Here is a 25,424-nt window from a genome sequence, read left to right as displayed (position 1 = left end):
AAGGTCAGGGAAACGGGTGCTTCCCCTTCTGGAAGCTTCGTTGCAAGAGAAAAGGCCTCTGTGCCCCCCACTGAAATCCAGACCAACCCTTTCCAAAAAGGCTGGCTCCTGAAAAGGTGCCCACGTGGGGTAGAGGCTGGCTCCTGAAGAGGTGCCCACGTGGGGTGGAGGCTGGCTCCTGAAGAGGTGCCCACATTGGGTAGAGGCTGGCTCCTGAGCAGGTGCCCGCTTGGGGTGGAGGCTGGCTCCTGAACAGGTGCCTGCGTGGGGTGGAGGCTGGCTCGTGAACAGGTCCCCACATGGGGTGGAGGCTGGCTTGTGAACAGGTGCCCATGTGGGGTGGAGGCTGGCTCCTGAACAGGTGCCCGCATGGGGTGGTGGCTGGCTCCTGAACAGGTGCCCGCGTGGGATGCTGACACTATAGGTGGTGGTTTTCCTTGCTGTGCCACAGAGCCAGGCCCTGGTGCTGTATTTTCTTTGCCATTAATTCAAACTATTTCTTAATTTTTCTTGTGACTTTTTTTTTTCTTTGACGCGTGCATTAGGTAGGGACATATTTTTTAGTTTCCAGCTATTTGGTGTTTTCCTGAATGTGATGGTACTGGTTTCTGATTCTGTCATGGTTAGGGAATGCGCCGAGTGTGTGTGCTCCACCATCTGGACTTGCGTGCAGGGCTTTCTCAACCCCTGGAAGTTTTGATGTTGTGGATTACTTTTTTTTTTTTTTTAGAATTTTATTTTGTTTATTTGAAAGCAGGATTATACAGGGACGGAATTCCCCAAATGGCCAGGCCAGAGCCAACTCCTGGAAGTCAGTCTGGGTCTCTTGTGAGGGTGGAAGGGGTTCAGGCACTTGTGCCATCTCCCACCGCTTTCCCAAGTGCTCCAACAGGGAGCTGGATCGGAAGTGGAGCAGCCAGGACTCAGGCCGGCATTCATGCGGGCTGCTGTGTCGCAGGCTCTGGTTAGACTCACTGTGTCACCATGCCAGCCCCCAGATAATTATTGGGTCTGGGGCTGACTGGGGTGGTACAGAAAGGAGAGCAGCACCCTTGGCCTCCCCCATTGGCCGCCAGACAATGGACAGTGTCCGGAGGCGTTGTCCCCTGCAGGCAAAATTGTGACTGTGAGAAACACTGAGCTGAAAAGTGTGTATTGTGCCGTTGAATGGAGTGTTCTGGACTTGTATTGGTGGCCGGGAATGGAAGCAGTCTTAGGTGGTGTAACGTGCTGCCCGGCGCTGGCGCATGGGAGTTTTTCGCTGATCTGTAAATGTTTGGTTTTCTCTGTTAGGTCTGTTAACATATTGTGTACCTAACATGTTGTTCTCTCTCCCCAACCCTGTGTTTGGCTTCAGGTTAGTAGCAAAGATGAAGATTTTCTTGACCTTTCTGTTGATGTGGAACAGAACACGTCCATCACGCACTGTCTGAGGTAACTTCACGGTGGCAGCTGCAGGTGCATGTGGCACTCAGATGTCAAACAGACGCGGGAGGAGCAGGGTGTGTTCTGCCAGGAGAGAATCTCTTCCTGCCCCAGTGTCTCATTATGTTTCATTTCTTCTTCCCGAGAGAGTAGACTGAGTGTGACCGTGGAGAGAGCGAGGTGGGTGTGCTCAGGGAGGTCCCGTCTCCGCAGCCCGGGCTTTGGCTCCCGTCACTGGGCTCTCCCGCTGGCTGTCAGCCACGTGCACACACATACACAGGTACACTAGTATAGTCACACGTTTACACTCACGTTCACACCCACACTCAGCTCATGCACACATGCTTGCACATACACATTTACACACTGACATTCACATACACACGTCTGCACTCAACACAGGGTATATATGCTTGGACTCATACACACACTCACACACACTCGTGTACGCATGCACACCAACACTGAGACACGTACACACCCATACATGCTCACAGGTACACATTCACACACAGTTACACATTTACACACGTTCTTACAATCCACATTCAAACACACATTCAACATATACACACATGCTTACACATACACATTCACACACTTGCACTCTTACACATATTCACAAACATTCTCACAGTAAACATACACACACTCAACATATAGACACATGCTTTCCCTCATACAGTACACACACTCACACGTTCACGTGCGTGCCCACGGGGCAGTCCACAGATCCACACTCACACTCACGTGCGTGTCCACGGAGCAGTGCCACAGATCCACACTCATACACTCACGTGCGTGCCCACGGAGCAGTCCCACAGATTCACACTCACACTCACATGCGTGCCCACGGAGCAGTCCACAGATCCACACTCACACTCACGTGCGTGCCCACGGAGCAGTCCCACAGATCCACACTCGTACATTCACGTGCGTGCCCACGGGGCAGTCCCACAGATCCACACTCACACGTTCACGTGCGTGCCCTTGGAGCAGTCCCACAGATCCACACTCACACACTCACGTGCGTGCCCATGGAGCAGTCCCACAGATCCACACTCACACTCACGTGTGTGCCCACGGAGCAGTCCCACAGATCCACACTCACACACTCACGTGCGTGCCCACGGAGCAGTCCCACAGATCCACACTCACACACTCACGTGCGTGCCCACGGAGCAGTCCCACAGATCCACACTCACACACTCACGTGCGTGCCCACGGAGCAGTCCCACAGATCCACACTCACACTCACACTCACGTGCGTGCCCTTGGAGCAGTCCCACAGTTACACACTCACACTCACGTGCGTGCCCACAGAGCAGGCCCACACTCACACATTCACACTCACGTGCGTGCCCACGGAGCAGTACCACGATTCCACATTCACACACTCACGTGCGTGCCCACAGAGCAGTACCACGATTCCACACTCACACTCACGTGCGTGCCCACGGAGCAGTCCCACAGATCCACACTCACGTGCGTGCCCATGGAGCAGTCCCACAGAACCACACTCACACACTCACGTGCGTGCCCATGGAGCAGTCCCACAGATCCACACTCACACACTCACGTGCGTGCCCACAGAGCAGTCCCACAGATCCACACTCACACACTCACGTGCGTGCCCACGGAGCAGTCCCACAGATCCACACTCACACACTCACGTGCGTGCCCACGGAGCAGTCCCACAGATCCACACTCACACACTCACGTGCGTGCCCACGGAGCAGTCCCACAGATCCACACTCACACACTCACGTGCGTGCCCACGGAGCAGTCCCACAGATCCACACTCACACTCACACTCACGTGCGTGCCCACGGAGCAGTCCCACAGATCCACACTCACACTCACGTGCGTGCCCACGGAGCAGTCCCACAGATCCACACTCACACTCACGTGCGTGCCCACGGAGCAGTCCCACAGATCCACACTCACACACTCACGTGCGTGCCCATGGAGCAGTCCCACAGATACACACTCACACTCACGTGCGTGCCCACAGAGCAGGCCCACACTCACACATTCACACTCACGTGCGTGCCCACAGAGCAGTACCACGATTCCACACTCACACTCACGTGCGTGCCCACGGAGCAGTCCCACAGATACACACTCACACTCACGTGCGTGCCCACGGAGCAGTCCCACAGATCCACACTCACGTGCGTGCCCACGGAGCAGTCCCACAGATCCACACACACGTTCACGTGCGTGCCCATGGAGCAGTCCCACAGAACCACACTCACACACTCACGTGCGTGCCCACGGAGCAGTCCCACGATTCCACACTCACACGTTCACGTGCGTGCCCACGGAGCAGTCCACAGTTCCACACTCACACACTCACATGCGTGCCCACGGAGCAGTCCACAGATCCACACTAACATGTTCATGTGCGTGCCCACGGAGCAGTCCCATGATTCCACACTCACACACTCACGTGCATGTCCACGGAGCAGTCCCACAGTTCCACACTCGTACACACTCTAACGCTTGTGCTCATACAGACTCTTCTTTTTTCTCTTCTCTGTTTAGTTTTTGGTACGATTCCATAGGCTGTAGGATTTCCCCTAGCTCCCCATATTCCGTCCCCTGTCGTATTTCCCCATATTATTACAATAGTATATCCTCACACAGACCCTCACACCCTCCCAGTCCTCTCCCACACTCACTCACACATGTACAACCTACGGCTCAGTAAGTGGTGCAGCTCCCTGCTCGTACTCTGTTCAGGCAGTGTGTCTCTTAAATGATTTGACCTTTCGTCCTGAGAACCAGTGAAGGACGTGCCTCCCCCAGATCCCTTCGGTGTCTTTGGAGACCACTCATGGGGAGGAAATGCCTCTCTGGAGAAGGCAGGGGTGGGATGCTGCAGAGATGAGGAGAGACCTGGGTGGCCAGAGGGACACACCCGGGACTGCCCTGCTGCCCTGGAGACAGGGTCCCCTTCCCACCTGCCCGCTTCCAGCAGGAGGATGTGAGCGCTGGAAAGGCCTTACAAGAACACAGTCAGGGTCAGTGCTTGGAAGCAGGTGGACCTGTTGCACCCACCTGGCCGCTAAAACAGAATGTTCCATGCACTAGTGACAGCACAAAGCCCTAGTGACAGTGAGAGTGAAGGCACCCGACCGAGCAACCAGGAGTGACACACCTTACCAGAGGGCAGCCTGAACAGCACATTTACAGAGCTGCTATGGGGCAGTGTAGCAGGAGAGGGGGTGCTGTACGTTCCCTGCCTAGCAGCTGGGCAGCCTGTGTCCATCTGCCCTCCAGTCCGGCAGTGCAGATAACCCCACTCAGGCCTTGGTGACGTCCATGAGACAGTCGTCTCGGACCTTGATTCCTTGGGACTGGGCACCATCTGTGAGCTCACAGTCTCTACAGTTTCATAGCCAAGCAAGCAAAGCAGGGGTTTAAAAAGCGAGAAGTATTGTTAGCAATGAGTCATGTTTACTCCATTTTGATTTCAATTCTATAGGCCTGTGTGGAGCGGGGCCACTGGGCGATGGCTGGGTGTGTGCACCTTCCTCTCCTGGGCATGTGGGTTCCGACCCAGAGCCATTTGGGGCTGCACAGCAAGGTGCTGTGGATCTCTCAGTAACAGCTGGGATGGAGTGCACCTTACTGAGCATTTTGTTTTCATTATTTTTAAGCATTTTTTTTAAAGATGTATTTTTATTTGCAAGGTATAGTTACAGAAAGAGAAAGAGGGGGAAATCTCCCGTCTGTTGGTTCACTTCTCCAATGTCTGGCCAGAGCCAGGACGTGGGCAGCAGGGACTCACACACTTGAACTTGTCTTCTGCTGCTTTCCAAGGTGCATTAGTAGGGAGCTGGATCGGAAGTGGAGGAGCTGGGACTTGAACTGGCACCCATGTGTGATGGCAAGTTGTGGGTAGTGGCTTAATTCACTGTATCACAACACTGGCCCCACTTGGAGTCCTGTAGAGCAGGTTACAGGCCTTGCGTGTGAGAGGGAGTCGCTGGCTGCCTTCCCACTGCCCACTGGCTGCGGCTGAGCCTCCTGTCTCCAAGCGTTGTGGTCCAGGTGTCTAGGATGAGTTTGTCTTTTGGGCTTGTGGCATGTCCCCTGTGGTAGAGGGACCTTTTTCTGGGTGGTGGGAAGGCGAGGGGGAAGGAGGAGAAAGGGGTGGCAGGCCAGAGGGAGAAGAGAGAGTGGCACAAGTTTCTAATATGCCATTATTGAGTTTATGATTACAGGGCCTGGAAAAAGTTTTGTGCCAATGTTAGTGGCAGAAATGGGACTAGGGGAAAAGGCAAAATTTAGCCATTTCCCTTCTTGGTGAGTATTTGGAGTTAGAGATGTCGGCTGCTTCCCAACACTTCCAGCCAATTTCTGCTGTCAGGAGGGTAGGTGGCACGGCTGGGCTTGGAGACCATTCAGCTGTGTGAGGGGCAAAGTGGTCAGGAGTAATGTCAGCTGTTGGGGAACTGGTGTGTAAAGAAGTATGACCCACGTCTATGCTCACACACACACACACACACACACACACAGTGACTTGATACAGAAGAGCAGGGCAGACAGTGCCTGGAATCTGAGTTCATAGACTGCTGGTGCCGGAGACCAAGGTCAGATTCTGCAGGCAGTGGTTCATGAGTGCGGACAAGTCCAAGACTGCGTCTAAGGCCACGTTGGACAGTGGTCTGAGATCGCAGAGCTGTGTGCTTTGTGATGCCCTGAGACAGGCCTGTGCTTCGTGATGCCCTGAGACAGGCCTATGCTCCGTGATGCCCTGAGACAGGCCTGTGCTTCGTGATGCCCTGAGACGGGCCTGTGCTTCGTGATGCCCTGAGACGGGCCTGTGCTTCGTGATGCCCTGAGACAGGCCTGCGCTGAGACCGCGGAGCTGTGTGCTTCGTGATGCCCTGAGACAGGCCTGTGCTGGCCTTTGTACTTGGCCCATGTTGTTGCTTCCTGATCATTAAGCATTGGTTGGGTAGCACAGATGGTCCGTGGTTATCAAGGTTTGTGCCACATCAATCCCGTGATGTGACTCCCCAGGCAGTTCATGAAAAGGTTGAGGCAGTGAGCCTTCTGGGTTGACTTCCCTTTGGTAATGGGGATCTGATGAGCTGGGCTCTGTGCGCTGGGGTGGCCTGAAACCAGGAAGTTGGGCATGGAGTGGCCTCTGTGCACTTGTAAAGGTCATCCCATTCCATCTCTTGGGTTGTGTAGACTGGTGTTCTTGCAATGTCCTCACCCCCATCTGAAAGAAGATTTATGTTATTTGGAAAGCAGAGGGGAGAGAAACAGAGATCTTTCCTGCTTTGGTTCACTCCCGAGGTGACTGCAGCAGCTAGGATGGCCAAGTTGAGACCTGGACCTGAGAACTCAGCCAGGGTCTTTCACATGAAGGGCAGGTCGCCAGAACCAGCACCCGCTGCCTCTCGGAGTATGCACTGTCAGAGAGGGGACCTGAACCCAGGCACTCCAGGATGACATGTGGGTGTCCCAAGTAATATCTTTTCCACTGTGATAGACACCTGCTCCACCTCCCATTTTACATTGCCCTCAAACTTGACCTTGACTGATGGCACCCATGTCTGCTGTTATACAGACATGAAGAGAGGAGCTGCAAGGTGCAGTGTTGTTGGGAAGTCTTGGGTTGTGGTGGCGTCTTTCCAGCCTGTGTTGAGAGAGAAAGGGATGAGGCAAGGGAAGGAAGCACAGGAGACAGATGCTGGGCACAGGTGATGCTAGCTGGGTCGTGTGCCTTTCTCCCCCGCCGCCAGTGTAGGGTTGGAGTGTGGCAGCTGCCTACTCTTTCCAGACAGACTTTGGGTAATGGGTTTCCATGCGTTTATTGAACTCGGATCCCAAGAACCTGTAGCAGTGGTGGCCTGGGCTCCTGGGGTCCCCGAGAGGCTGCTTGGCTCCGATTTGAACAATGGCAGTGTCACAGAGAGTCAGAGCAAGCCCGCTGGACACAGGTATAAGGAGGGCTTCAGTAGTCAAGCTTGATGACAGCAGCTCCTTCTGCACTCCAGGAGCCGCTGTGCCACATGGCCAAATTCAGGGTGTTCAGGCTCCCACTGGTGTGCAGCATCCAGAGATTTTTTTTTTCTCAAACCATCCAATCAGTGGACCACATTCTAATTGGCACAGAGTACAAATTATCCAGTCAATCTGGGTGGTGCACATCAGCACATCACAAGCAATTCAGTCAACTTTGATTTGCATTATAAATCACGCAATTTAAGTGGCGTACAACACAAAGTAATCCAGTCACCTTAAGTTCAGGCCATACTTTAAACCAATCAGCCTGCAAGTGTATTTACAAAAACAGAGAGCTCCAGTTAGCTGTGCTTGAAACTTACTAAAGGAACCAAAATGGAGTCACATCTGCCCATTGCTGTGTGTCCTGAGCGATGCTTGTCCTTTGAGAGGAGGAAGCTGGGAAAGATTGTGTTTCCATTTCAGGATAGGAATGGCCCCAAGTGAAAGCTTGAGCTGCTCCGGCTGATGTTAATTATCCTTGCCTGGCCTTTTGGACCCTTCCCAGGGCTCCTCAAGTGCTGTGTGTTGTGACACCATCTTTGTCCTCTGCCTGTCTCTTGGTCTCTTGTTGAAATTCACGTGAGTCTTAGCTGCTCCACTCCAGTCCAGCTCCCTGCTGATGGTCTGGGAAAGCAGCAGAGGATGGCCCAAGTATTTGGGCCCCTGCACCTATCTGGAAAACCCAGAAGAAGCTCCAGGCTCCTGGCTTTGGTGTGGCCTAGCACTGGCTGTTACAGCCATGCAGGGAGTAAACCAGCAAATGGACAATCTCTTTCTCTCTCTTTCTCACTGAACCTCTCACGTAAATAAATAGATCTTAAAATAAAAGTAGGCTGCAGCACCTGCTGGTGAATACTGACTTGGGGAAGGATGTCTCAGGCAGGACCACAGCACCTGCTGGCACATGTGAGTCCCAGGGCTGGGGGTGAGCCTAACAGGGAATCTCTGGTTCCCCCCTGTTGGGCTTTTGCTTCCATAGGTAAGTGTGAGAGCTGGGACTGGGGGTGGGACAGTTTGGGCAGGGCTGCAGCACCCACCAGCATCAGCTGGCATTTGGGCTGGGTCTGGGTGTAAACCAGCCAGGCTAGGTTAGGCTGTCATACCTGCTGGCATGAGAGAGAACTAGAATGGGTGCAGGCCAGCATCTGATGGCAGGTGCCAGGACTGAGTGCTAGTCATGTCAGGTTAGACTGCGGTAGCACCTAGCAGGTACAAGATCTGGAGCTGGAAACATACTTGGCAGGAGAACTGTGGGCTGTCCCCTATTGAGCTGTCACTCCTGCTGGTGAACATGAGAACAAAGGGCTAGGGACAGGGCCAGACTGAACAAGGTGATGACACATGTTCTTGTATGTGTGGGCCAGGTCTGACAGTGGAACAGGCTGAACTAAGCTGTAGCGCCCATGGGTGTGCATGAAAGCTAGATGGGTGTGGGCTGGACTGGGCTGGGCTAGGTTGCAGCAGAGGCTGGCAAGTACAAAAATTGGGTCTGGAGGCAGCCTGATGGGAATTATTGGGGGTTGCCCCAAATAAATATGGCACCACTGGTATGCCTGAGGACTGGGTCTGTGGCTGGTGGGCTGGGCTGGGCTGGGCTGCAGCACCCATTGGTTCATATGCGATTTGGGGCTCCAGCTGAGTTCGGGGCTCGAGAAGGGTGCGTGGATGAGACACAAAGAGAATAGAAATGGACCACTGCAATTCCAGGATCATGTTGGACAATGAGGGAAAGCTGTCCCCTTTATTTATACAGAAGCAGTCAAACTCTGGCACAGACTTTTTACATCATGGTCAGGTGGGTGTTTCTAAGGATAATTCTGCCATTTGTTTCACCTTAAAGCAGGATTTTATCCATCCTGACCCTGTGGTCAAGAAGTTCTCAGTAGATGGTGCATATCAATCAGTAACACATTCCTACTACAATCCTCATTCAACAACCTAATCTTGAATCAGTTAAGGGAGGAAATGCATCATGGAAGGAGGCACCTAAAGATCAAGCATGGCCAATGGGGGCAGCAGAGACAGGGACAGAGACAGCATGAATTGTCTCTGGCTGTTTTGCCAAGACATTACCAGCTCTTTTGTCAAGACGTTACCAGCAGCATCAGCTTTCAAGCTCACATTGATAGTAAAGACCAACTCCGCAGTGTCAGACAATGCCTAAATAGATTACAGAAATTGCAGCGGGGTTGTCCAGTGTCCATGCAAAGGGAGGTGGAAATGCCTTCAGGTGGATGCAGAGACATCTGCCGGGCCCTGCCGTGCAGCGGTAATTCCTTGCGGCCCTGCCTGCAATGGAACAATATTCTTCTACACCAGTCTTCCACACTTATGGACCCCAGCAGGTTGGGGCAGAACTGACCAGGCAGCTGTGTCCACCGGTATGTACATTGGCTGGTGCCCTCAAGAGTCAAGCCTGAGGTCACACCAGGCAGGTTTTCTTGGGGGGCTACCCAATTGCACTCAGAGCCCAGCCAGAGGGAAAAATCACAAAATAAATGATCCTACCTTGGGGAGCATGTGTTGTGACTGATGCCTGTGTGGTGTGGAGCCCAGGTACCCCAGGGGACATGATGGCCAGCTCCTCTAGGCCAGCAGGGAACATGGAGTGCCTCATCAGATGTTGGAAAGTGGAACAGGTTGGACGATCTTCTCCACCAAACTTTGCTGTGCATTTCTGGGTGTGTGATGCACAAAGGTGGACTTTGTCAACCAATAGACCTTACAAAGATTTTCTCAACCCTGGAGCTATGAAACCAACAACTTCTCAGAGCTTATAAGCCTCTCAGGTACCATCCTTTCCCACATTAGGGTCTCGAAGGTGTCACTGAATTACCACACTGAGTAACTGCCCACCATCCCGGGTGCTGATGCAGTCTGACCAGCAAACAGCAGCTGCCTCTCCTTCCTGTCTGGTGAGCACAGGAGAAAAACCAAGCCAAACCAAAAGTGAAATGTTCCTCCCCTCCCCATCCTCCATACCTGAGCCTCCCCCCAGCCAGAGGCCCGCACAGCTGTGAATCCCTCACAATCATATAAATAATGCTAGAAAGAAAATTTTTAAATAAAAAAATAAAATACTCTCCCAGGGCTAGAAAGGTCAGGGCTGTTAATTCTTCCAGAGCTTTTAGATTGGACGACTTAGTCCTCCGTAAGAAATTCCTTCTGCTGATTCTGAGGACGCCCTGTTCTGTAGCAAGTACATTCTAGTCTTTGCCATGTACTTGTCTCCTGGTTTGTCTATCTTGATTTTTGTTTTATTTATTTATTTTCCAAGGTTTCTTTGTTTTAAAGAGTTGGGGAGGGGGGCGCAAGGCAGAGAGAGCTTACATCCACCGATCCACTTCCCAAATGACTGCAGTGGTGTCAGCTGGCTAGGCCGATGTCAGAGCTGAAAGCGTCTCCCATGTGGGTGCAGAGTCTGAAGGCTTTGGGTCTTTTCTGCTGTCTTCTAAGGTCATTAGCAGGAAACTGGATCAGAAGTGGAGCAGCTAGGGCTCAAACCAGCACCGTGGTGCCTGCACCATTATCTTAAGTTTTAACCTGCTTTTCTCAGCCTAGTGCATTCATGATACTTTTACTATTGGCAGTGTTTTTCTATTGTTATTTTTAGTTTTCAGTTGGCAGGTGTTCTGTTAAATCATATGTTTGTCCCTGTCTTACTGGGAAATCCCAGTTAATGTCTACCTGTGTTAGAAAGTTACATGTGAAAACTCTCCATGGTGTATTCCTAACCCAGCTTGTGCACCTGCGGCCGGGCACAGAGCCCCAGGTCTCAGAGGGCTGTTCGCCGAGTGGCTCTCTGCCCACTCTCCCCCAGCAGCTCTGGGTTCCCATGTGACCTACAGAACGTACATCAGTGTTTTCTCTACAGAGATTTCAGCAACACCGAGACGCTGTGCAGTGAGCAGAAGTATTACTGTGAAACTTGCTGCAGCAAGCAGGAGGCCCAGAAAAGGTAGGCGCACGTTTGGCTCAGGCAGCCTGGGCTGGGGAGCGGGGACCCAGCTGTGCGATGTGCCTGGCTTCACGGGGGCTAGAATGGCAGCCTTGGAGGATCATTTCTTGGTGCAATTGTCTGGTCATTCATTCGTGTATTCATTCAGCAAGACCTGAGTGTCTGCCCATGCCTGCACCGGAAGGCAGGTGAGACTGCAGTAGCATCGTAGCCTGTCTGGGTGAACTGTCATGAGATGCCTGAGGCAGGTGAGGCAGGCTCCGTGATGGCTTCCTGCTGGCAGAGTCCGGCAATACAGGACAACACATGGCACGTGCGCCTGGCTGGCTGTTGCTGTCACTCCCTGGCCTCTCTCTCCTCACTAAGCTACCAGGGTGCACTGCTGTATAGCTAATCTCCCCTTAGTTACTGCCCAGGGACCCTACCTCTCCTCTTTCTCCCTCTGTCTCGCTCAAGTTTTGTTTATTTATTTGAAAGTTAGAGTTAGAGAGAGAGAGAAAGGGAGAAGGAGAGACACAGAGGTCTTCAATTCACTGGTTCAGTTCTCAGATATCCACAGTGGTTGGAGCTGCGCTGATCTGAAGCCAAGAGCCAGCAGCTTCCTTTGAGTCTCCCACAAGGTTGCAAGGAACCAGGGACTTGAGCCACCTTCTGATGCCCTCTGAGGCACATTAGCAGGGAACTGGATTGCAAGTGGAGCAGCCAGGACTCAAACCAGTGTCCATATGGGATGCCGGCAGTACAGGCGGTGGCTTTACTTGCTGCTCTACGGTGCTGGCCCAGCTCTGAGTTCCACAGTTGGGGTACTTTCCAGCCTTTGAGTGGCATTGATTCAGGATGCCAGAGTTCAGACTCGTGCCTGAGTTCAAGGGCAGAGTCATATGCCAACCACAACAGTGGGATTAAAGGTAAGTTACATCAGTGACTTAGCGCTGGATCTTAACATGTGGCTGACAACGTGCCCAGCGTTGGTGTTAGTGGCACTTAGCACACTGGACTCGTCCTGAGAGAGTAAGTCTGTCATGTGGTAGATTGTGTCTGGAGGGAGCAGGGCAGCAGCTGCCGGAACAGGAGGTAAGAAGGACTAGTGACAGATTCTGGACACACTCATGTGACCAGTCGTTCCGCATGGCAGTGGTGGTGCAGCAGTCAGGGGAGCTTTCAGGTGCGCAGGGCTGCCGCCAGACCCTCAGAGGTGACCTGAGGTGGGAGGCTGTTATCCATCCTCCCTCCAGACCAGTGTACCTTTCCTTGTTGGTCACCTCGGCAAGAGTGCAGGTGGGAGGCAGGTAAGAGACGGGAGAGATGCCCCAGTCGCTGTCCTTGTGGCCCCAAGGCCAGCCCCAGGTCTTCCCATATGTGGCACGCAGGTGGCCTCTAGTCCGGAAGTTGTGCATGTCCCTGTGAAGGCCAAGTGCCCTGTGTTTCTAGCGTCCTGGTGATGTTTCACCTAGGAAGATTTCTTAGTAATATGCTCCTAGCATTCATGCTCTTCAAGTCTCACAACATGGAAATGCACACCAGTATCCTTTACGCTGGCCCTCCTGTGCTTGGGAGTTACTGCACCCGGCAGCAAGGCAGCGGGTCCTTTTGCAGGGTTCACAGAACGTCAGCGCACTGGTGTGCGTCGGAGGCCTTGGGCCGGGACCTCTGCTGGCCGCGAAGACCTCCCCACTACTCACAGCACCAGGTGCTCTGCAGTCTGCCTTGGTGGCCCCAGAGAACCCCTGCCTTGAATGAGGAAGCCAAGCTGGACAACGGGATTGGCTTTCGCAGGTTGGAGCAGTGGGCCCAAGTGTGAGCTTGGCATACCTGATGCCCGATGCCAGGGAACCACCTGCCAGGCCTCAGGTTCTCCCAAGCAACCACACCCTTGCCCTGGTCACCTTCCTCACTGCCATTTACTGATTCATTGCATTTTAAAGGTTGATTCATCTGTAAAGCAGAGACAAACATGGAGAGATGGTCCGTCTGCTGGCATCATGGCAGCCTGTGCTGCAGTCAAAGCCTGGTGTCCATGTGGGTGGCAGGGATCTGGCCATCTGGGCTTCTTGACTGTGTTGGCCGGAAGCTGGGCCTTGAACCTGGACCTGTATCCTGACCCTGGGTGTTGTGCTGTGGGCCGCGTCTCATGCAGCACTCTAACCACCAGGCTGAACAGCCCCTTCCTGTGTTGTAGGATTGGATTGTCCGGGCAGTTTTCTCGGGCAGCAGAAAGCAGTAGTGCATTGTTCTTGTTCAGGGCTGGCTCCTGTGACCACACACGTGCGCACGCATGCACACACACATGCATGAGGGCTGTGCTTTGCTCTGGCAGTGCTGTGGGGAGTGGGCACGAGTGAGTGGCTGCCTGGCTGACTCGGTCTGCGGGCCTCTCCTGCACCCCTGGTTATAAAATAAGCCCCCACTGCTCCTGGGTCCTGCTGGCTTACTGTTTCATGGTCTCCTAGGATGAGAGTCAAAAAGCTGCCCATGATTCTGGCCCTGCATCTAAAGCGGTTCAAGTACATGGAGCAGCTGCACCGGTACACTAAGCTGTCCTACCGCGTCGTCTTCCCCCTGGAACTGCGGCTCTTCAACACATCCAGTGACGCTGTGAACCTCGACCGCATGTATGACCTGGTGGCTGTGGTCGTCCACTGTGGCAGGTGAGGCGGTCTCACCCATCCACACGGAGCTTCTTGCTTTGCCAGAACAGACCTGGCTGCACCCTCCCTAGGTTGTGGCTCTCGGAACCTTGTATTTACCTAGAGGCAGAAAACTGGCTAGACGGGCTGGCACTGCGCTGGAACCGATTTAAGCCACTGCCTGTACTGACAGCACTGAAAGCGGTACGAGTTCAAGTCCTGGCTGTTCCACTTCTGGTTGGTCTGGGAGGCAGCTGAGGATGACCCAGAAGCTTTGGGTCACTGCGCTCACATGGGAGGCCTGAGTGAAGCTCTGGCTCCTGACTGTAGAATAGCCCTGATTACATGTTGTCATTTGGGAAATGACCTAGCAGATGGAAGATCTCTCTCTGTCGCTCTCTCTCCCCCCTCTCTGTTTTTGTAACTCTGCCTTTTTATTTAAAAGATCTATTTACTTAATAGATCTTATGGGACAAACAGAGCCAGGGGATACCTCCTGTATGGTTAATGAGAAGCAGTCCATCTGAAGTGGTTCAAGAATGCAAAAATACAATAAACTCAGCACAGAGTCCCCCTTAGGGACAGTTGCTTATTCCCTCCCTCCCTCCCTCCCTCCTTCCTTCTTTCCTTCCTTCCTTCCTCTTTCTCTATCTTTATTTCTCTTTCTCTCTCTTCCTACCCCTTTCTTCCTTTCTTTCCTTTTTAAAAGATTATTTATTTGTAAGGCAGAGAGCGAGAGATCTTCCATCTGATGGTTCACTTTCTAAATGGCTCCAGTGGTTGGGGCTGCAAAGGGCTGAAGCCAGGAGCCAGAAGACTGCATCTGTGTCTCTCCCGTAGGTGCAGGAGCCACAGCTCTTGGACCACTTCACTGCTTCCCCAGGAAACATAAGCAGGGAGCTAGACTGGAGTTAGAACAGCCAGGACTTGAACTGGGGCCCCGGGATGCTGGCCAGACAGGGAGTGGCTTTGCCCTTTCTGTGTTGCTGATTGCCATTCCCTGTTGTTAGTCGGCATTCCTGGTTGTGGATTCTGAACCTTAGCCGCCTCTGGTGTTCCCTAATCTTGCTGGCAGCTCAGCTCACAGCCTCTCCGGCCCTCCACCTTCTACTTCACCCTGGCTCACCTGGCCGCCTTGCTGTTCCCTGCCCCAGGCCCTTGGCATTTGCTGTTATCTGTTCTAGAAAATTCCATCTTGGAGCCACATGGCCTATGTTTCCCAACCCCCATCCCCATTTCCTTCTGGAGAATTCTCTTCTCAGATCCCGTGTTGCCACATTGTACCTCCTGTGTCCCCCAGTGTCCTCACAGGCTCTTCCTCTGCACATTTACCACCCCATTGAATTACTCCTGTGTGTAGCTTACCCCTGCCCCCCTTCCCCAAGTGTCCTGGTGCCGGGGCTGCGACCAGCTGGGGCAGTGTCCTGGTGCCGGGGGCTGGGACCAGCTGGGGCAGTGTCCTGGTGCCGGGGCTGGGACCAGCTGGGGCAGTGTCCTGGTGCCGGGGCTGTGAGCAGCTGGGGCAGTGTCCTGGTGCCGGGGGCTGGGACCAGCTGGGGCAGTGTCCTGGTGCCGGGGCTGGGACCAGCTGGGGCAGTGTCCTGGTGCTGGGGGCTGTGACCAGCTGGGGCAGTGTCCTGGTGCCGGGGCTGGGACCAGCTGGGGCAGTGTCCTGGTCTCCTGATTCTGGGGGTGGCAGTCCAGAGGCCTGGTGAGCAGCTCTTGGTGCATTTTGCTGTGGTGGGAGGCCTTACACAATTCACACGTGAGGGAGAGCACGGGCAGGGACTGGGTGGCTTGTGAGGAAACCTGCTGTGGCCAGGACGTGCTGGCAGAGCCCTGGTAACAGCCACCTGCAAGGCTGGTGCCCTGTGGAGACCTCTTCCCATTCGTGGAATTCTGGAACTTGGTCAGCCGTGGTTCCGAGACCTGAGAAAGTGTGTGTGTGTGTGTGTGTGTGTGTGTGTGTGTGTGTGTGTGCATGTGTGTGCGTGTGTGCATGTGTGTGCATGTGTGTGTGTTTAGTTTGCCCCCTGTTCTTTTCCTGACCCCCTGATAAGACCTGGCCCGCAGTAGGTTTTCAGTAATGGCTCCTTGGTTTTTGCTGACCTGAGGATCTGATTTCCCAGTGGGCTGCTGTTTGGAGGCCCTCTGGCTTGCACACACTTGGATTCCTAGGCAGGCTGGCACCCCACCCTGAGTTCTGGACACGGATAGCAGTTCACCACATTCCTGGTACGCTTTTCCCCATGTCAGTTCCCACCCCTAGCCCGCCCTGAGCCTCCACAGTGACCCGCTGCTCTTCCTTCCTTTCAGTGGTCCCAATCGCGGGCATTACATCACCATTGTGAAAAGTCATGGCTTCTGGCTCCTGTTTGATGACGACATCGTGGAGGTCAGTGGGTCGGGGTGTAGGGACAGGCTAGGGTCCGGATGGGGGATGTGTCGGTGTGGAGGGCCAGGCTAGGGGTGGCAGTTTGAGGTAGGATAAGGTCAATTAGGGGGAAGGTGCTGCTGTGGCTTGCTGGAAGCAGCACCCCCACTTGGCGGTGGAGCGGTGGGGGTGTGGCTTGCCTTGCTGGCTTTCCTCGGCCACGTGCATGGGACGATCCGCTCGCCTTTGAGGGTTTCCTTGCTGTCATTGGGGATTTCCTTCATTCCCTTGCACTGGGACTCTTACTAACTCACATATGGTTTTGTTTCTTCCTCATTGTAGAAAATAGACGCTCAAGCCATCGAGGAATTCTATGGCCTGACATCAGACATATCCAAAAATTCGGAATCTGGGTATATTTTATTCTATCAGTCAAGAGAATAAGCGAAGGGACTCTGGGACGACTGGCCGCGGGGGAAGTGAGCTGGCGCTGGGACCTGGACTCCCCGCAGACTGGCCTCCTCCCGCCGGCCGCCCGCAAGGTCACTCCTGGTCTCCACGGTCCACCTTGGCCTCCCTCCCTCTGTTTTCCACGCAGCACTACTCTTGGTTTGGTTTTAGCGTGAGGTCGAATTCCCAGCAATGAGATTGTCGGAAGGAAAGGCTGACCTGGCAGCTGCCATGTTGGGGTTGGGTGGTTGTCACGCACGCGTTCTGGCTGGCCGAGCTGGGATGGCACTCCTGCCATGGAGGCAGTGCTGGCCACCTGGGTCTCCTTCCTGTGCATTCCTGTAACGTGTGACCCCTCAATGCTGCCTCCGGTGTCTGTGTCCCCCCAAAGCCTGGGCCTCCAGTATCAAGTGTGTGCTAGTGGCAGCGAGTGACTCGCACGCACGGCCCCGTCCACGTGGCCTGTGGCGGGGAGCAAGGCCTCGTGGGTTGGCAGGCCGTGTCTGTGAGGGCTGAGGAGAGCGGAGCTCAGGGCAGGCAAGGCCACGAGGAGGACGTGTGTGTGGGCGGAGGGGATCAAGGCCTTGTGGGTTGGCAGGCCATGTCTGTGAGGGCTGAGGAGTGCAGAGCTCAGGCAGGCAAGGCCACGCGGAGGACGTGTGTGTGGACAGAGGGGATCAAGGCTGTGTGGCAGACCGTGTCTGCAAGGGCTGAGGAGTGCGGAGCTCAGGGCAGGCAAGGCCACGCGGAGGACGTATGTGGACAGAACAGAGTCCCCTTTTTTACCTTTCTACCAAAACCAAGTTTCAGGAAGATGTGCTGGGCTGTGTGGGTTTAGCTCCTGTGGGTTGCGGTTCTGCCGTGTCTGGCATGGCCAAGCTTGCCTTGCCGGTGCGGCTTTGAGGTCCTCCCCATGTTGTGGGGCCCTGTGGGGCCTGCCTCTTTCCCAGCCCTCCTCAGCCAGGCAGCACCCGCGTCCTTCTTGGGGAGCGGCTGGGGCACTGCTCCGAGCCCTCAGCCACCTGCTGACCCTGCTGGGGAGGGCATCCTGGAGCTGGCTGGACTGGAAGACGGGCCAGGGAAGGCTTCTCCGGACAGGTGGAGGCTGGCGCCAGATGGCAGTTTCCTTGGCTCAGACCCTGAGAAGGCACGAGAAGATGGAGTGTTCGGGAAGAACCTCATTTCTCTAAAGTGACTTTGCCTTTTTTTTTTTTTTTAATTTTAATTTTTCACTTTTGTTATGTCTGTATTTATTAGAGCATTTGAGTATTGTACCTTTGATTAAAAGGGTCAGTTTGGTGTTCTGCTGGTTTATGGTTTTCTATAAATACTACAACGTAGCTGCCGTGTGGGAGGCAGGCAGTTCCCCTGCGCAGTGCTCTGAGCAGGCCCGGCCCCCGGCACACGCGCAAACGGCCAGGACACTCTGGGCGTAATGTGAACGCCAACTGCGAGTGAGAACTCAGGCCCCTGCGCGGCCTGGAGGAGGATAGCACTTTACCCAGCTCAAGCTGGATTTGGTATTTTTGGAATATCTTGAACTTGCTGGCAGACGAGACGGATGTGCGCACGCCCACACTTCGCCGGTCCCTACTTGAAGCTTTTCGCCAGAGAGGACGAACAGGGTGACCTTCATGCAGACGACAAACGTGCCTTGCCTGTGTAAGGGCACATTCATACTGAGAAACAGTTTTCTGATTTTTCCTTAAACATGCAGCCATCGCTGATCTGGGAGCAGGAGCGCCCCCCAGGGGCAGGTGCCTGCCCTGGGGAACGCGTGCGCTGCTAGTTACAAAGCTGCAGAGAACCTAGGTCCAACTCTGACACGTTTGGAACTGATTCCTAACAGAAACTATTAAAATCGTCTTTCAAACAACTCTTGAAGCTAATTTATTAGACAAAAGTGTTTCAGTTGGAAGCTGGTAAGAGTAGTATTTATACACTAAGTCACAGGTTTGGTCTTTTATTTTTTTGGGAGGGAGGGGCGTATGTGAAACATGTTCCAGTGACTTTACTGAAATAATTCTTTTAATAGAGCGAGTTAAAATTCAGTGTTCAAAGTGGTTGTATGACACAGAGAAGATCGGAATAGACCAAAATGCATCTGTCCCCCACGCCTTCACTGTGTGGGATCTGGAGCTGCCTGGCGGCTGCGTCCCACTCCGCGTCCCACTCCGTCCTCGGCAGGTGGGACAGACTTGGCAGCTGCATCTGTGCCTCGGGGCATCTCTTGCTGGTGGCCTGTGAACACGGTCGCTGTCTGTTCCCGACTGCTGGTGCAAAGCCGAGGGCGGTGGGAGATGCCCTCTCCAGACCCCCAGAGAGCACAAAGGTCCAGCAGCAGGGCGGCGGAAGCGCGCGGTGCCCACTGCTGGGTGTTGGGCACTTTGCGAAGGGAGTGCATCGTTGTTTCATTGGTTACCTCCTGGCACGGGCGGCTCAGCTGCCCTTCCTTGAAGAGCACAGTGCTGGCGGCCGGCCTGCTGCTTCGGTGTGTTTAGTGCCCAGGCTGTAAAAAGCGGACCGGCTTGAAGTTAGCAAGGACCAACACCCATGGACCGCCCGCTTGCATGGGAAGAGGGTGGTGTGTGGTTGGATGGCCTGATTTCTTTTGGATTTAAGATGGAATGGGAAAAATAAAAAGACTGAAGTGTCCCCCGTGCGTGGGTTTCCATGGGTCTCCTTCATTCCTGACCGTGGCTGTGAACTGTGTGGAGCAGAACGCTTATGTTAGATATCGAGTGTAGTTTTATTGCAGATGGCTATTATCTTTAAACCTTGCATTTCTTCATGTGTGATGAAGTTTGCCGTTTGAGTGGCCGGCCCTTTCTCGGCGCTGTGGTGAGCTCAGGAGAGAGGCACGGGCCAGCGGAAGTTCTCTCTGCTTCTCTGCGTAATTGCCTTTCTCTTTCCTCGCATCGTGTTAATTTATTTTTGGCTTCCGTTTCTGTATTAAAAGTAGTTACTGTATTTGTGCAGCGTTCATTTGGTTTGGTTGCTAAAAAAAATGTAGTTTTTATTTGGGATAATCTGTACCTTAATTTTTTTTAATGTAACCAATTCAAGCACTTTAAGCAATAATGTCAATCTTGTGACATTTCAATCAGTTGAACACTCTGCCTCTAAAATTGTTTGCAAAAAAAAAAAAAAGAAAATAAAATAATAAAATAGGAATTCTCTTTTAGAGAATTATATCTGGGTCGTGCTACACATGTGGACTTGAACTCCCTTTTGCAAGAGGAAGCTGGTGGCCAGGCTGCATCGTCCCACACGTACTTGCAAAGCAGTGGAAACGGGGAGCGTGTGCTTACTGGGACATAGGCAGGCAGCCTGGCTGCGAAGGCTGCTGCGACCAGCACTGCAGGGAGCACTCGGCACCTTTGGAAGGAAAAGGCTCACAGAGTTAATGCAGAAGCTGGTAACTGCTGGGTAACACAGTGGAGAATACTGGGGCCATGGAGTCTGGCGAGCGGTGGGCATGGCAGTGGGTCCCTTCTCTCAAACTGCAGCAAATACCTACCAGTTAAGGAGTGGCAGATCGATTCCCCACGCTGGGGAAGGGACCTCTGGGTCTGTTCCTGAGCTGCGGCGACCCCTGGCTCCCAGGATGTGCAGTGGGGTTCCTACCACTCCCCAAGGGGATTAGATGTCTCTGTCCTGTGGTGTCAGTGGTACCTGCTGTCACGGTGGGTAGGTGAAGGGGAGCCTAGGTCCTGCTGAGGATCCGGACCCTGCCTTCAGGAGCAAGGCCAGACTGTGGTGTGTCTCCCAGTGCCCAGCCCTGCCCTGCACGGTGCAGTTGAACCTGACTGAGTTCGAATAGCATCTGTTAGGCCATGAAGGCCACAAACCTAGTTAGCGTATTTTACTTTTGTGGACCGTTGGTTAAATGCAGCTTGTAGGATAGGCCTGCCACTACCAAGTCACCCATACAGTAATTTCTGGGGCAGGAACTGCGTTCTGTGTTACTCCTGTTCAACATTTTATTTTATTTTTTTATTGGAAAGGCAGATACACAGAGAGAAAGAGCTTACATCTGCTGGGTCACTCCCCAGGTGACCATAACAGTTGGAGCTGAGCTGATCCAAAGCCAGGAGCTTCCTCTGGGTCTCCCATGTGGGTGCAGGGTCCCAAGTCTCTTGGCGGCCATCCTTGGCTGCTTTCTGAGGCTACAAGCAGAGAGCTGGGACATGAACTGGCACCCATGTGGGATCCTGAGGCCTGCAAAGTGAGGACTTTAGCCGCTAGGCTACCGTGCTGGTCCCTTCTGGCTCTCTCCCTTGATGCCGACGACACCGTGTACAGAGGGACACATTCCCGTTGCCTTGGACTAACATGAAGGAAGGAGTGCTTCCGGTCAGCTCGCTCTCCTGGGCGTGCCGTGGCTGTCTCAGTATGCCTCAGGGGAGAGGTGTTGAAGCAGGTTGTAGCGCCTGCCATGGACTGGGCACTGTGATGAAGAGTGGAAATGGGTGGATGAGACAGGAAGCTGCCCTGGTGGTGGTCAGATGGCGCAGTCGGTCATCCCCCCCCCTCCAGACATGACGGCACACCCAAATTGTGAGTGTATTTTTATTTGTTGGTAAGGCTTTTTTTTTTTTTTTTTTAATTACAAAGTCATATACAGAGAGGAGGGGAGACAGGAAGATATTCCGTCTGATGATTCACTCCCCAAGTGACCACAATGGCTGGTGCTGTGCTGATCTGAAGCCAGGAGCCAGGAACCTCCTCCAGGTCTCTCCCACGTGGGTGTAGGGTCCCAAGGCTTTGGTTTGTCCTCTGCTGCTTTCCCAGGCCACAAGCAGGGAGCTGGATGGGAAGTGGAGCTGCCAGGATTAGAACTGGTGCACATATGGGATCCTGGCATGTGCAAGGCGAGAATTTTAACTGCTAGGCCAGTGCGTTGGGCCCTAAGTTGGGAGTTTTCTAGGCACCAGTGAAATGCCACACAGCGGGAGAGCCCACAGCTGCAATCTCCAAGTGTGGGAAATTACCTTCAGGCGTGTGCACATGGCGCGCACCAGATGGCATGAGTGGCATGGGTAACTGGGGTCCTATTGTTGCCAGTCCTCCTCTGTGCAGCTCCCAGTGCGGCCTGGCGGACAGAGGCAGCCCCTTGGCCTTGCTCTGCCGTACAGCCAGCCTCTTCCTTTTCTCCTTGGAGCAGTTTTTCTCCATCCTGCCTTTCAGCTGCTTCTGGGAATGACTCGACTTAAACATCAAGCCTGAGTGCCTTGTGTAGCAGCAGTGGCCTTGAGCATTTCCTTCAGTTCTCAGTAGAAGAGCAAGGGCAGGGTAGGGGGCGTTGTGGAGTGCAGCATCCTGCATCCCGAGCCACAGTGCAGTTCAGACAGTCCCTGCTGCTCCATCAGTCCAGCTCCCTGCTGGTGCGCCTAGCAAACAATGGGTGGTGGCCGAGGTGCCTGGTGAAGCTCCTGGCTCCTGGCTTCAGTAGCACTGGCTGTTGGCGAGTGACCAGCAGGTAGGAGCTCTCTCTCTGTGTCTCTGCTTTTCAAATAAATCAGTTTTCTAAGAAAGTGAAACTTCCTATTGAAAGTCCTAATAGATGTGGAAGCATTGTCGCCGTTCTCCCAGGCAGATTGGCAAGGGGATGGATCAGAAGTGAAGCTGCTATGCTGCAACTGGTGCCCTTGTGGGATGGCGGCACTGCTGGGAGCAGCTTCAACCAACGTGTTACCACACCCCCTAACAGTGGATTTTACAAAATGAGGCAGGGCGTGAAGCTGAGCGCTGTGACGGGATTGAATCGGCAGAGCCACCCACGCTCACGCTCTTCAAGGTTCCTTGTTTCACAGTGCTTTGAGCAAAGCCCATTCAGAGCTAAAAGACAAAGGCAAAATCACTTTGTGGTGGTTATAAGCCACCAGTGTCAGCCAGGACGTTAGATGTGACCAAAGAAGGGCTCCCCTACAAGGTGCACATCCTGGCCGTGTGGCGTCCATAGGTGCCGCCCACGGGAAGTTGGGTGCTTGGGCTCAAGTCTTGCCTTGCCCTTACCACAGTGGCAGCGGTTGGCCGGGAAAGCAGCCTGGGCTCTGCCTTGGAGGCAGCAGTCCTTGGAAGCTGCAGGGCCCCTCTTGACAGCCATACCCTCCTGTTCTGGGTTTGAGCCTCATGGCCCCAATGCACCTGCCAACTGGAGAGGGAGTCCAGGGACCTCAGCCAGGAGGTGACCGGAAGATGCACTGGCCAAGGCCAGGACACCCGGGAGCAGGGGTGCCTGCCACTGGCCTCCACTGTCTTGGGGACTGCAGTATGTGGCCACTCCTTAGAAGGAGGCATTCCTGCCGGTGACCCCAGTGCAGAGGCCCTGCTTTGCCCACGGCCCCACCGCAGCCTCGGTGGGAAGTGTGTGCAGCGAGGACTTGGGCTCCTGCGAGGTGGGGGTGCAGAAGCAGTGCCCCCACCCGCACCTCTGGCTGGCCTGCGAGCCGTCAGGGGGCCGGTCTGGTGAGCTCGGGACCCCTGTCTAGCCAGCTGCGTTTCAGTGCCCCATGTTTCCCAGAACCTCGTAATTACATTGTGTTTTCAACTGCTGTGGTTGAGGGAGAACTTGCAGTGCTGTCTTTCAGGGTCTAGTTTATTTTACTCAACAGAATTATCTCCAGTTCCATCCAGTTTGCTGCAAGTGTCAGGATTCCCAAAGGAGTCTCCCCATCCCCAGAGCACGGCCTGGCCCCTGGGCCTTCCTCCCGGTGGCACAACTCGTGCCCTGTCCCCAGCATTCGCCCTGGGTTCACTGCACCCACTGGGGTGAGGAGAGTGCCGAGGCGGCCTTCAGGTCCTGATGTGTCAATGTTTTGCACCCAGTCCACCTGCCCAAGGGGACAGTGATTCTGGGCCCAGTGCCAAAGGTAGTGGGTTCTGGTCCATTTCTTTTTCTCTAAAAAAGGAAAAAAGACATGCAAAATTTATTTTCCTTTTATTTGAAAGGTAGAGAGACAGCTCTCCCATCCTATGGTTCCTTCTCCGAAAGTCTGCATCAGTCAGACCTGGGCCAGTTCTGCCCAGGCTGCCCATGCAGGTGGCTGGGGGTGCCCTTCTGCAGGATGCTGGGTTGGAAGTGGCACTGAACTATAGGATGTGGGCATATACCCATTGCGCCACATCCTTTTCCTAAAGGGGAATGCTGGACATGGGCACTTCCTGGCCTACAAAATGAGTCTGGCGAGCAGGCATACCTACAGTGTGTAGAAGCTTCCGGAAAGTGCCATAGGTGTACATGGTGGCCAGTGTGGGCATGAACTGGAAGCTGAGTTTTCACTTGCTGCTCTAGATTTCTAGCACTCCTATACTCACCTTAGATTCCCAGGACCCAGGAGCCCCAAGGGTTCAGAACCCCTGTTGGACGCAGGCCTGAAACTGGGAGGACAGGGTCCAGGCTCCTTCCGAAGGAACGTTGCAAGTGTGTTTCAGGAATCCCAATTTGTGCCCATGGAACAGGTCCAAGTTCTATCCGGGTCTTGTTTTGTGTGCCACAGAGCTTTCTAGAACCCAAGGCTGGGGAAAGAGGACGGCTGTGGCAGTGACCACACAGTGCGGAGTCTGGCGCCCTCTAATGGGAACGGTGTAAAATACCCCACCCCAACCCCGGTGTTTCCCAATCGTGCAAATCTTGCCCTTACTTTATGGATGTTACTTGTCCATGGGCTTTTGTTAAGACAAAACCTGACAGCCGTTATCTTGAATACAAACCATGGCTGAAACCACACAGGAGCTCACCTTCCTGCAAGAAAAGGAGCTCTGGGCGCACAGGGACTGCAGCTTTGGGCCTGGAAAAGGTTGCTGAGTGGAGAGCGCCATATGGGGTGAGGTGGGGCACAGAAGAGCAGGTGGTGGGGCCAGGGCCCAGTGGATGTTACTGTTGTAAAGGAGGAGGTCGCCTTTGAGAAACTCAAGGTGGGAGCGTTGAGGTCAGCTGGAGCTGCGGTCTCAGGAGGGACCAAGTCCCACAGTGAAGCCAGCAAAGCCAGCGGGGTGTCTCATTGCCCTGCCCAGGAGTAAAATGGCCTGCTTTGCCCTTGCAGTTTAGGCTTGGGTTCCAGGGCTTGTCAGGCTATGTGACTGCACTCCAGAGCAGTGCCGTTTTTGGCTGGTGGCTGTGGTGGGTCGTCATGTCTCCTGAACCCAAACTGTAGGCCCCCTGGGAAGACCCTGGGGGCATTTGGTTCAAGAGTTTGGAGGGAAAGTCTAGTGACATGCCAAGGATGGGAGCTTGAGCAAGTCCTTTGGCCATGGCCTTCGCAGGGAGCTGGAATGCTGAGACCCAGCAACTTGCTGCATCATAATGCCAGATCCCAAAACGTAGTAGTCTTGAGCATCTGTCTTCCTGTAGGACAGAAGAGTCATTTCATTAAAATGCAAATCACTGCGTGTAATCCCATAATATGGATGCACCATCATTCACTAAGGATTTAGGGGGTGGGGTTGGGGAGAAGTGGTTGATAGGATAAGCAACCTTGGAGTGAATATCTTTTTTTAAATATATTTTTACTTTGAATTTTGAGTTATGTGGTACAATTGGAGTGAATATCTTTGT

At 53.8% G+C, this 25,424-nt stretch overlaps 1 protein-coding gene across 4 annotated transcripts in view; it reads left to right on the top strand.

Moving 5' to 3' along the window:
* Positions 1 to 20,024, top strand: part of USP46 (ubiquitin specific peptidase 46) — a 54,418-nt gene extending 34,394 nt beyond the window's left edge. For 2 of the 4 annotated variants that reach the window (XM_040966867.1, XM_040966864.1), the window contains exons 5-9: positions 1,358 to 1,434; positions 11,330 to 11,413; positions 13,864 to 14,061; positions 16,357 to 16,435; positions 16,757 to 20,024. In XM_040966867.1, coding sequence (XP_040822801.1) covers positions 1,358 to 1,434; positions 11,330 to 11,413; positions 13,864 to 14,061; positions 16,357 to 16,435; positions 16,757 to 16,858 — 540 coding nt within the window. In that variant the 3' untranslated portion in view covers positions 16,859 to 20,024. Of the gene's footprint in view, positions 1 to 1,357; positions 1,435 to 11,329; positions 11,414 to 13,009; positions 13,602 to 13,863; positions 14,062 to 16,356; positions 16,436 to 16,756 lie in introns of those variants that run through there. The other 2 variants (XM_040966865.1, XM_040966866.1) reach the window with 2 other exon arrangements.
* The last annotated feature ends 5,400 nt before the right edge of the window (positions 20,025 to 25,424 follow it).

This window comes from Ochotona curzoniae, unplaced genomic scaffold, assembly GCF_017591425.1.
Source record: "Ochotona curzoniae isolate NIBS_2020 unplaced genomic scaffold, NIBS_Ocur_1.0 scaffold_4506, whole genome shotgun sequence".
Lineage (NCBI taxonomy): Eukaryota > Metazoa > Chordata > Mammalia > Lagomorpha > Ochotonidae > Ochotona > Ochotona curzoniae.
The sequence above is the reverse complement of the archived record's forward strand: the minus strand, read 5'-3'. Positions and strand labels throughout refer to the sequence as shown.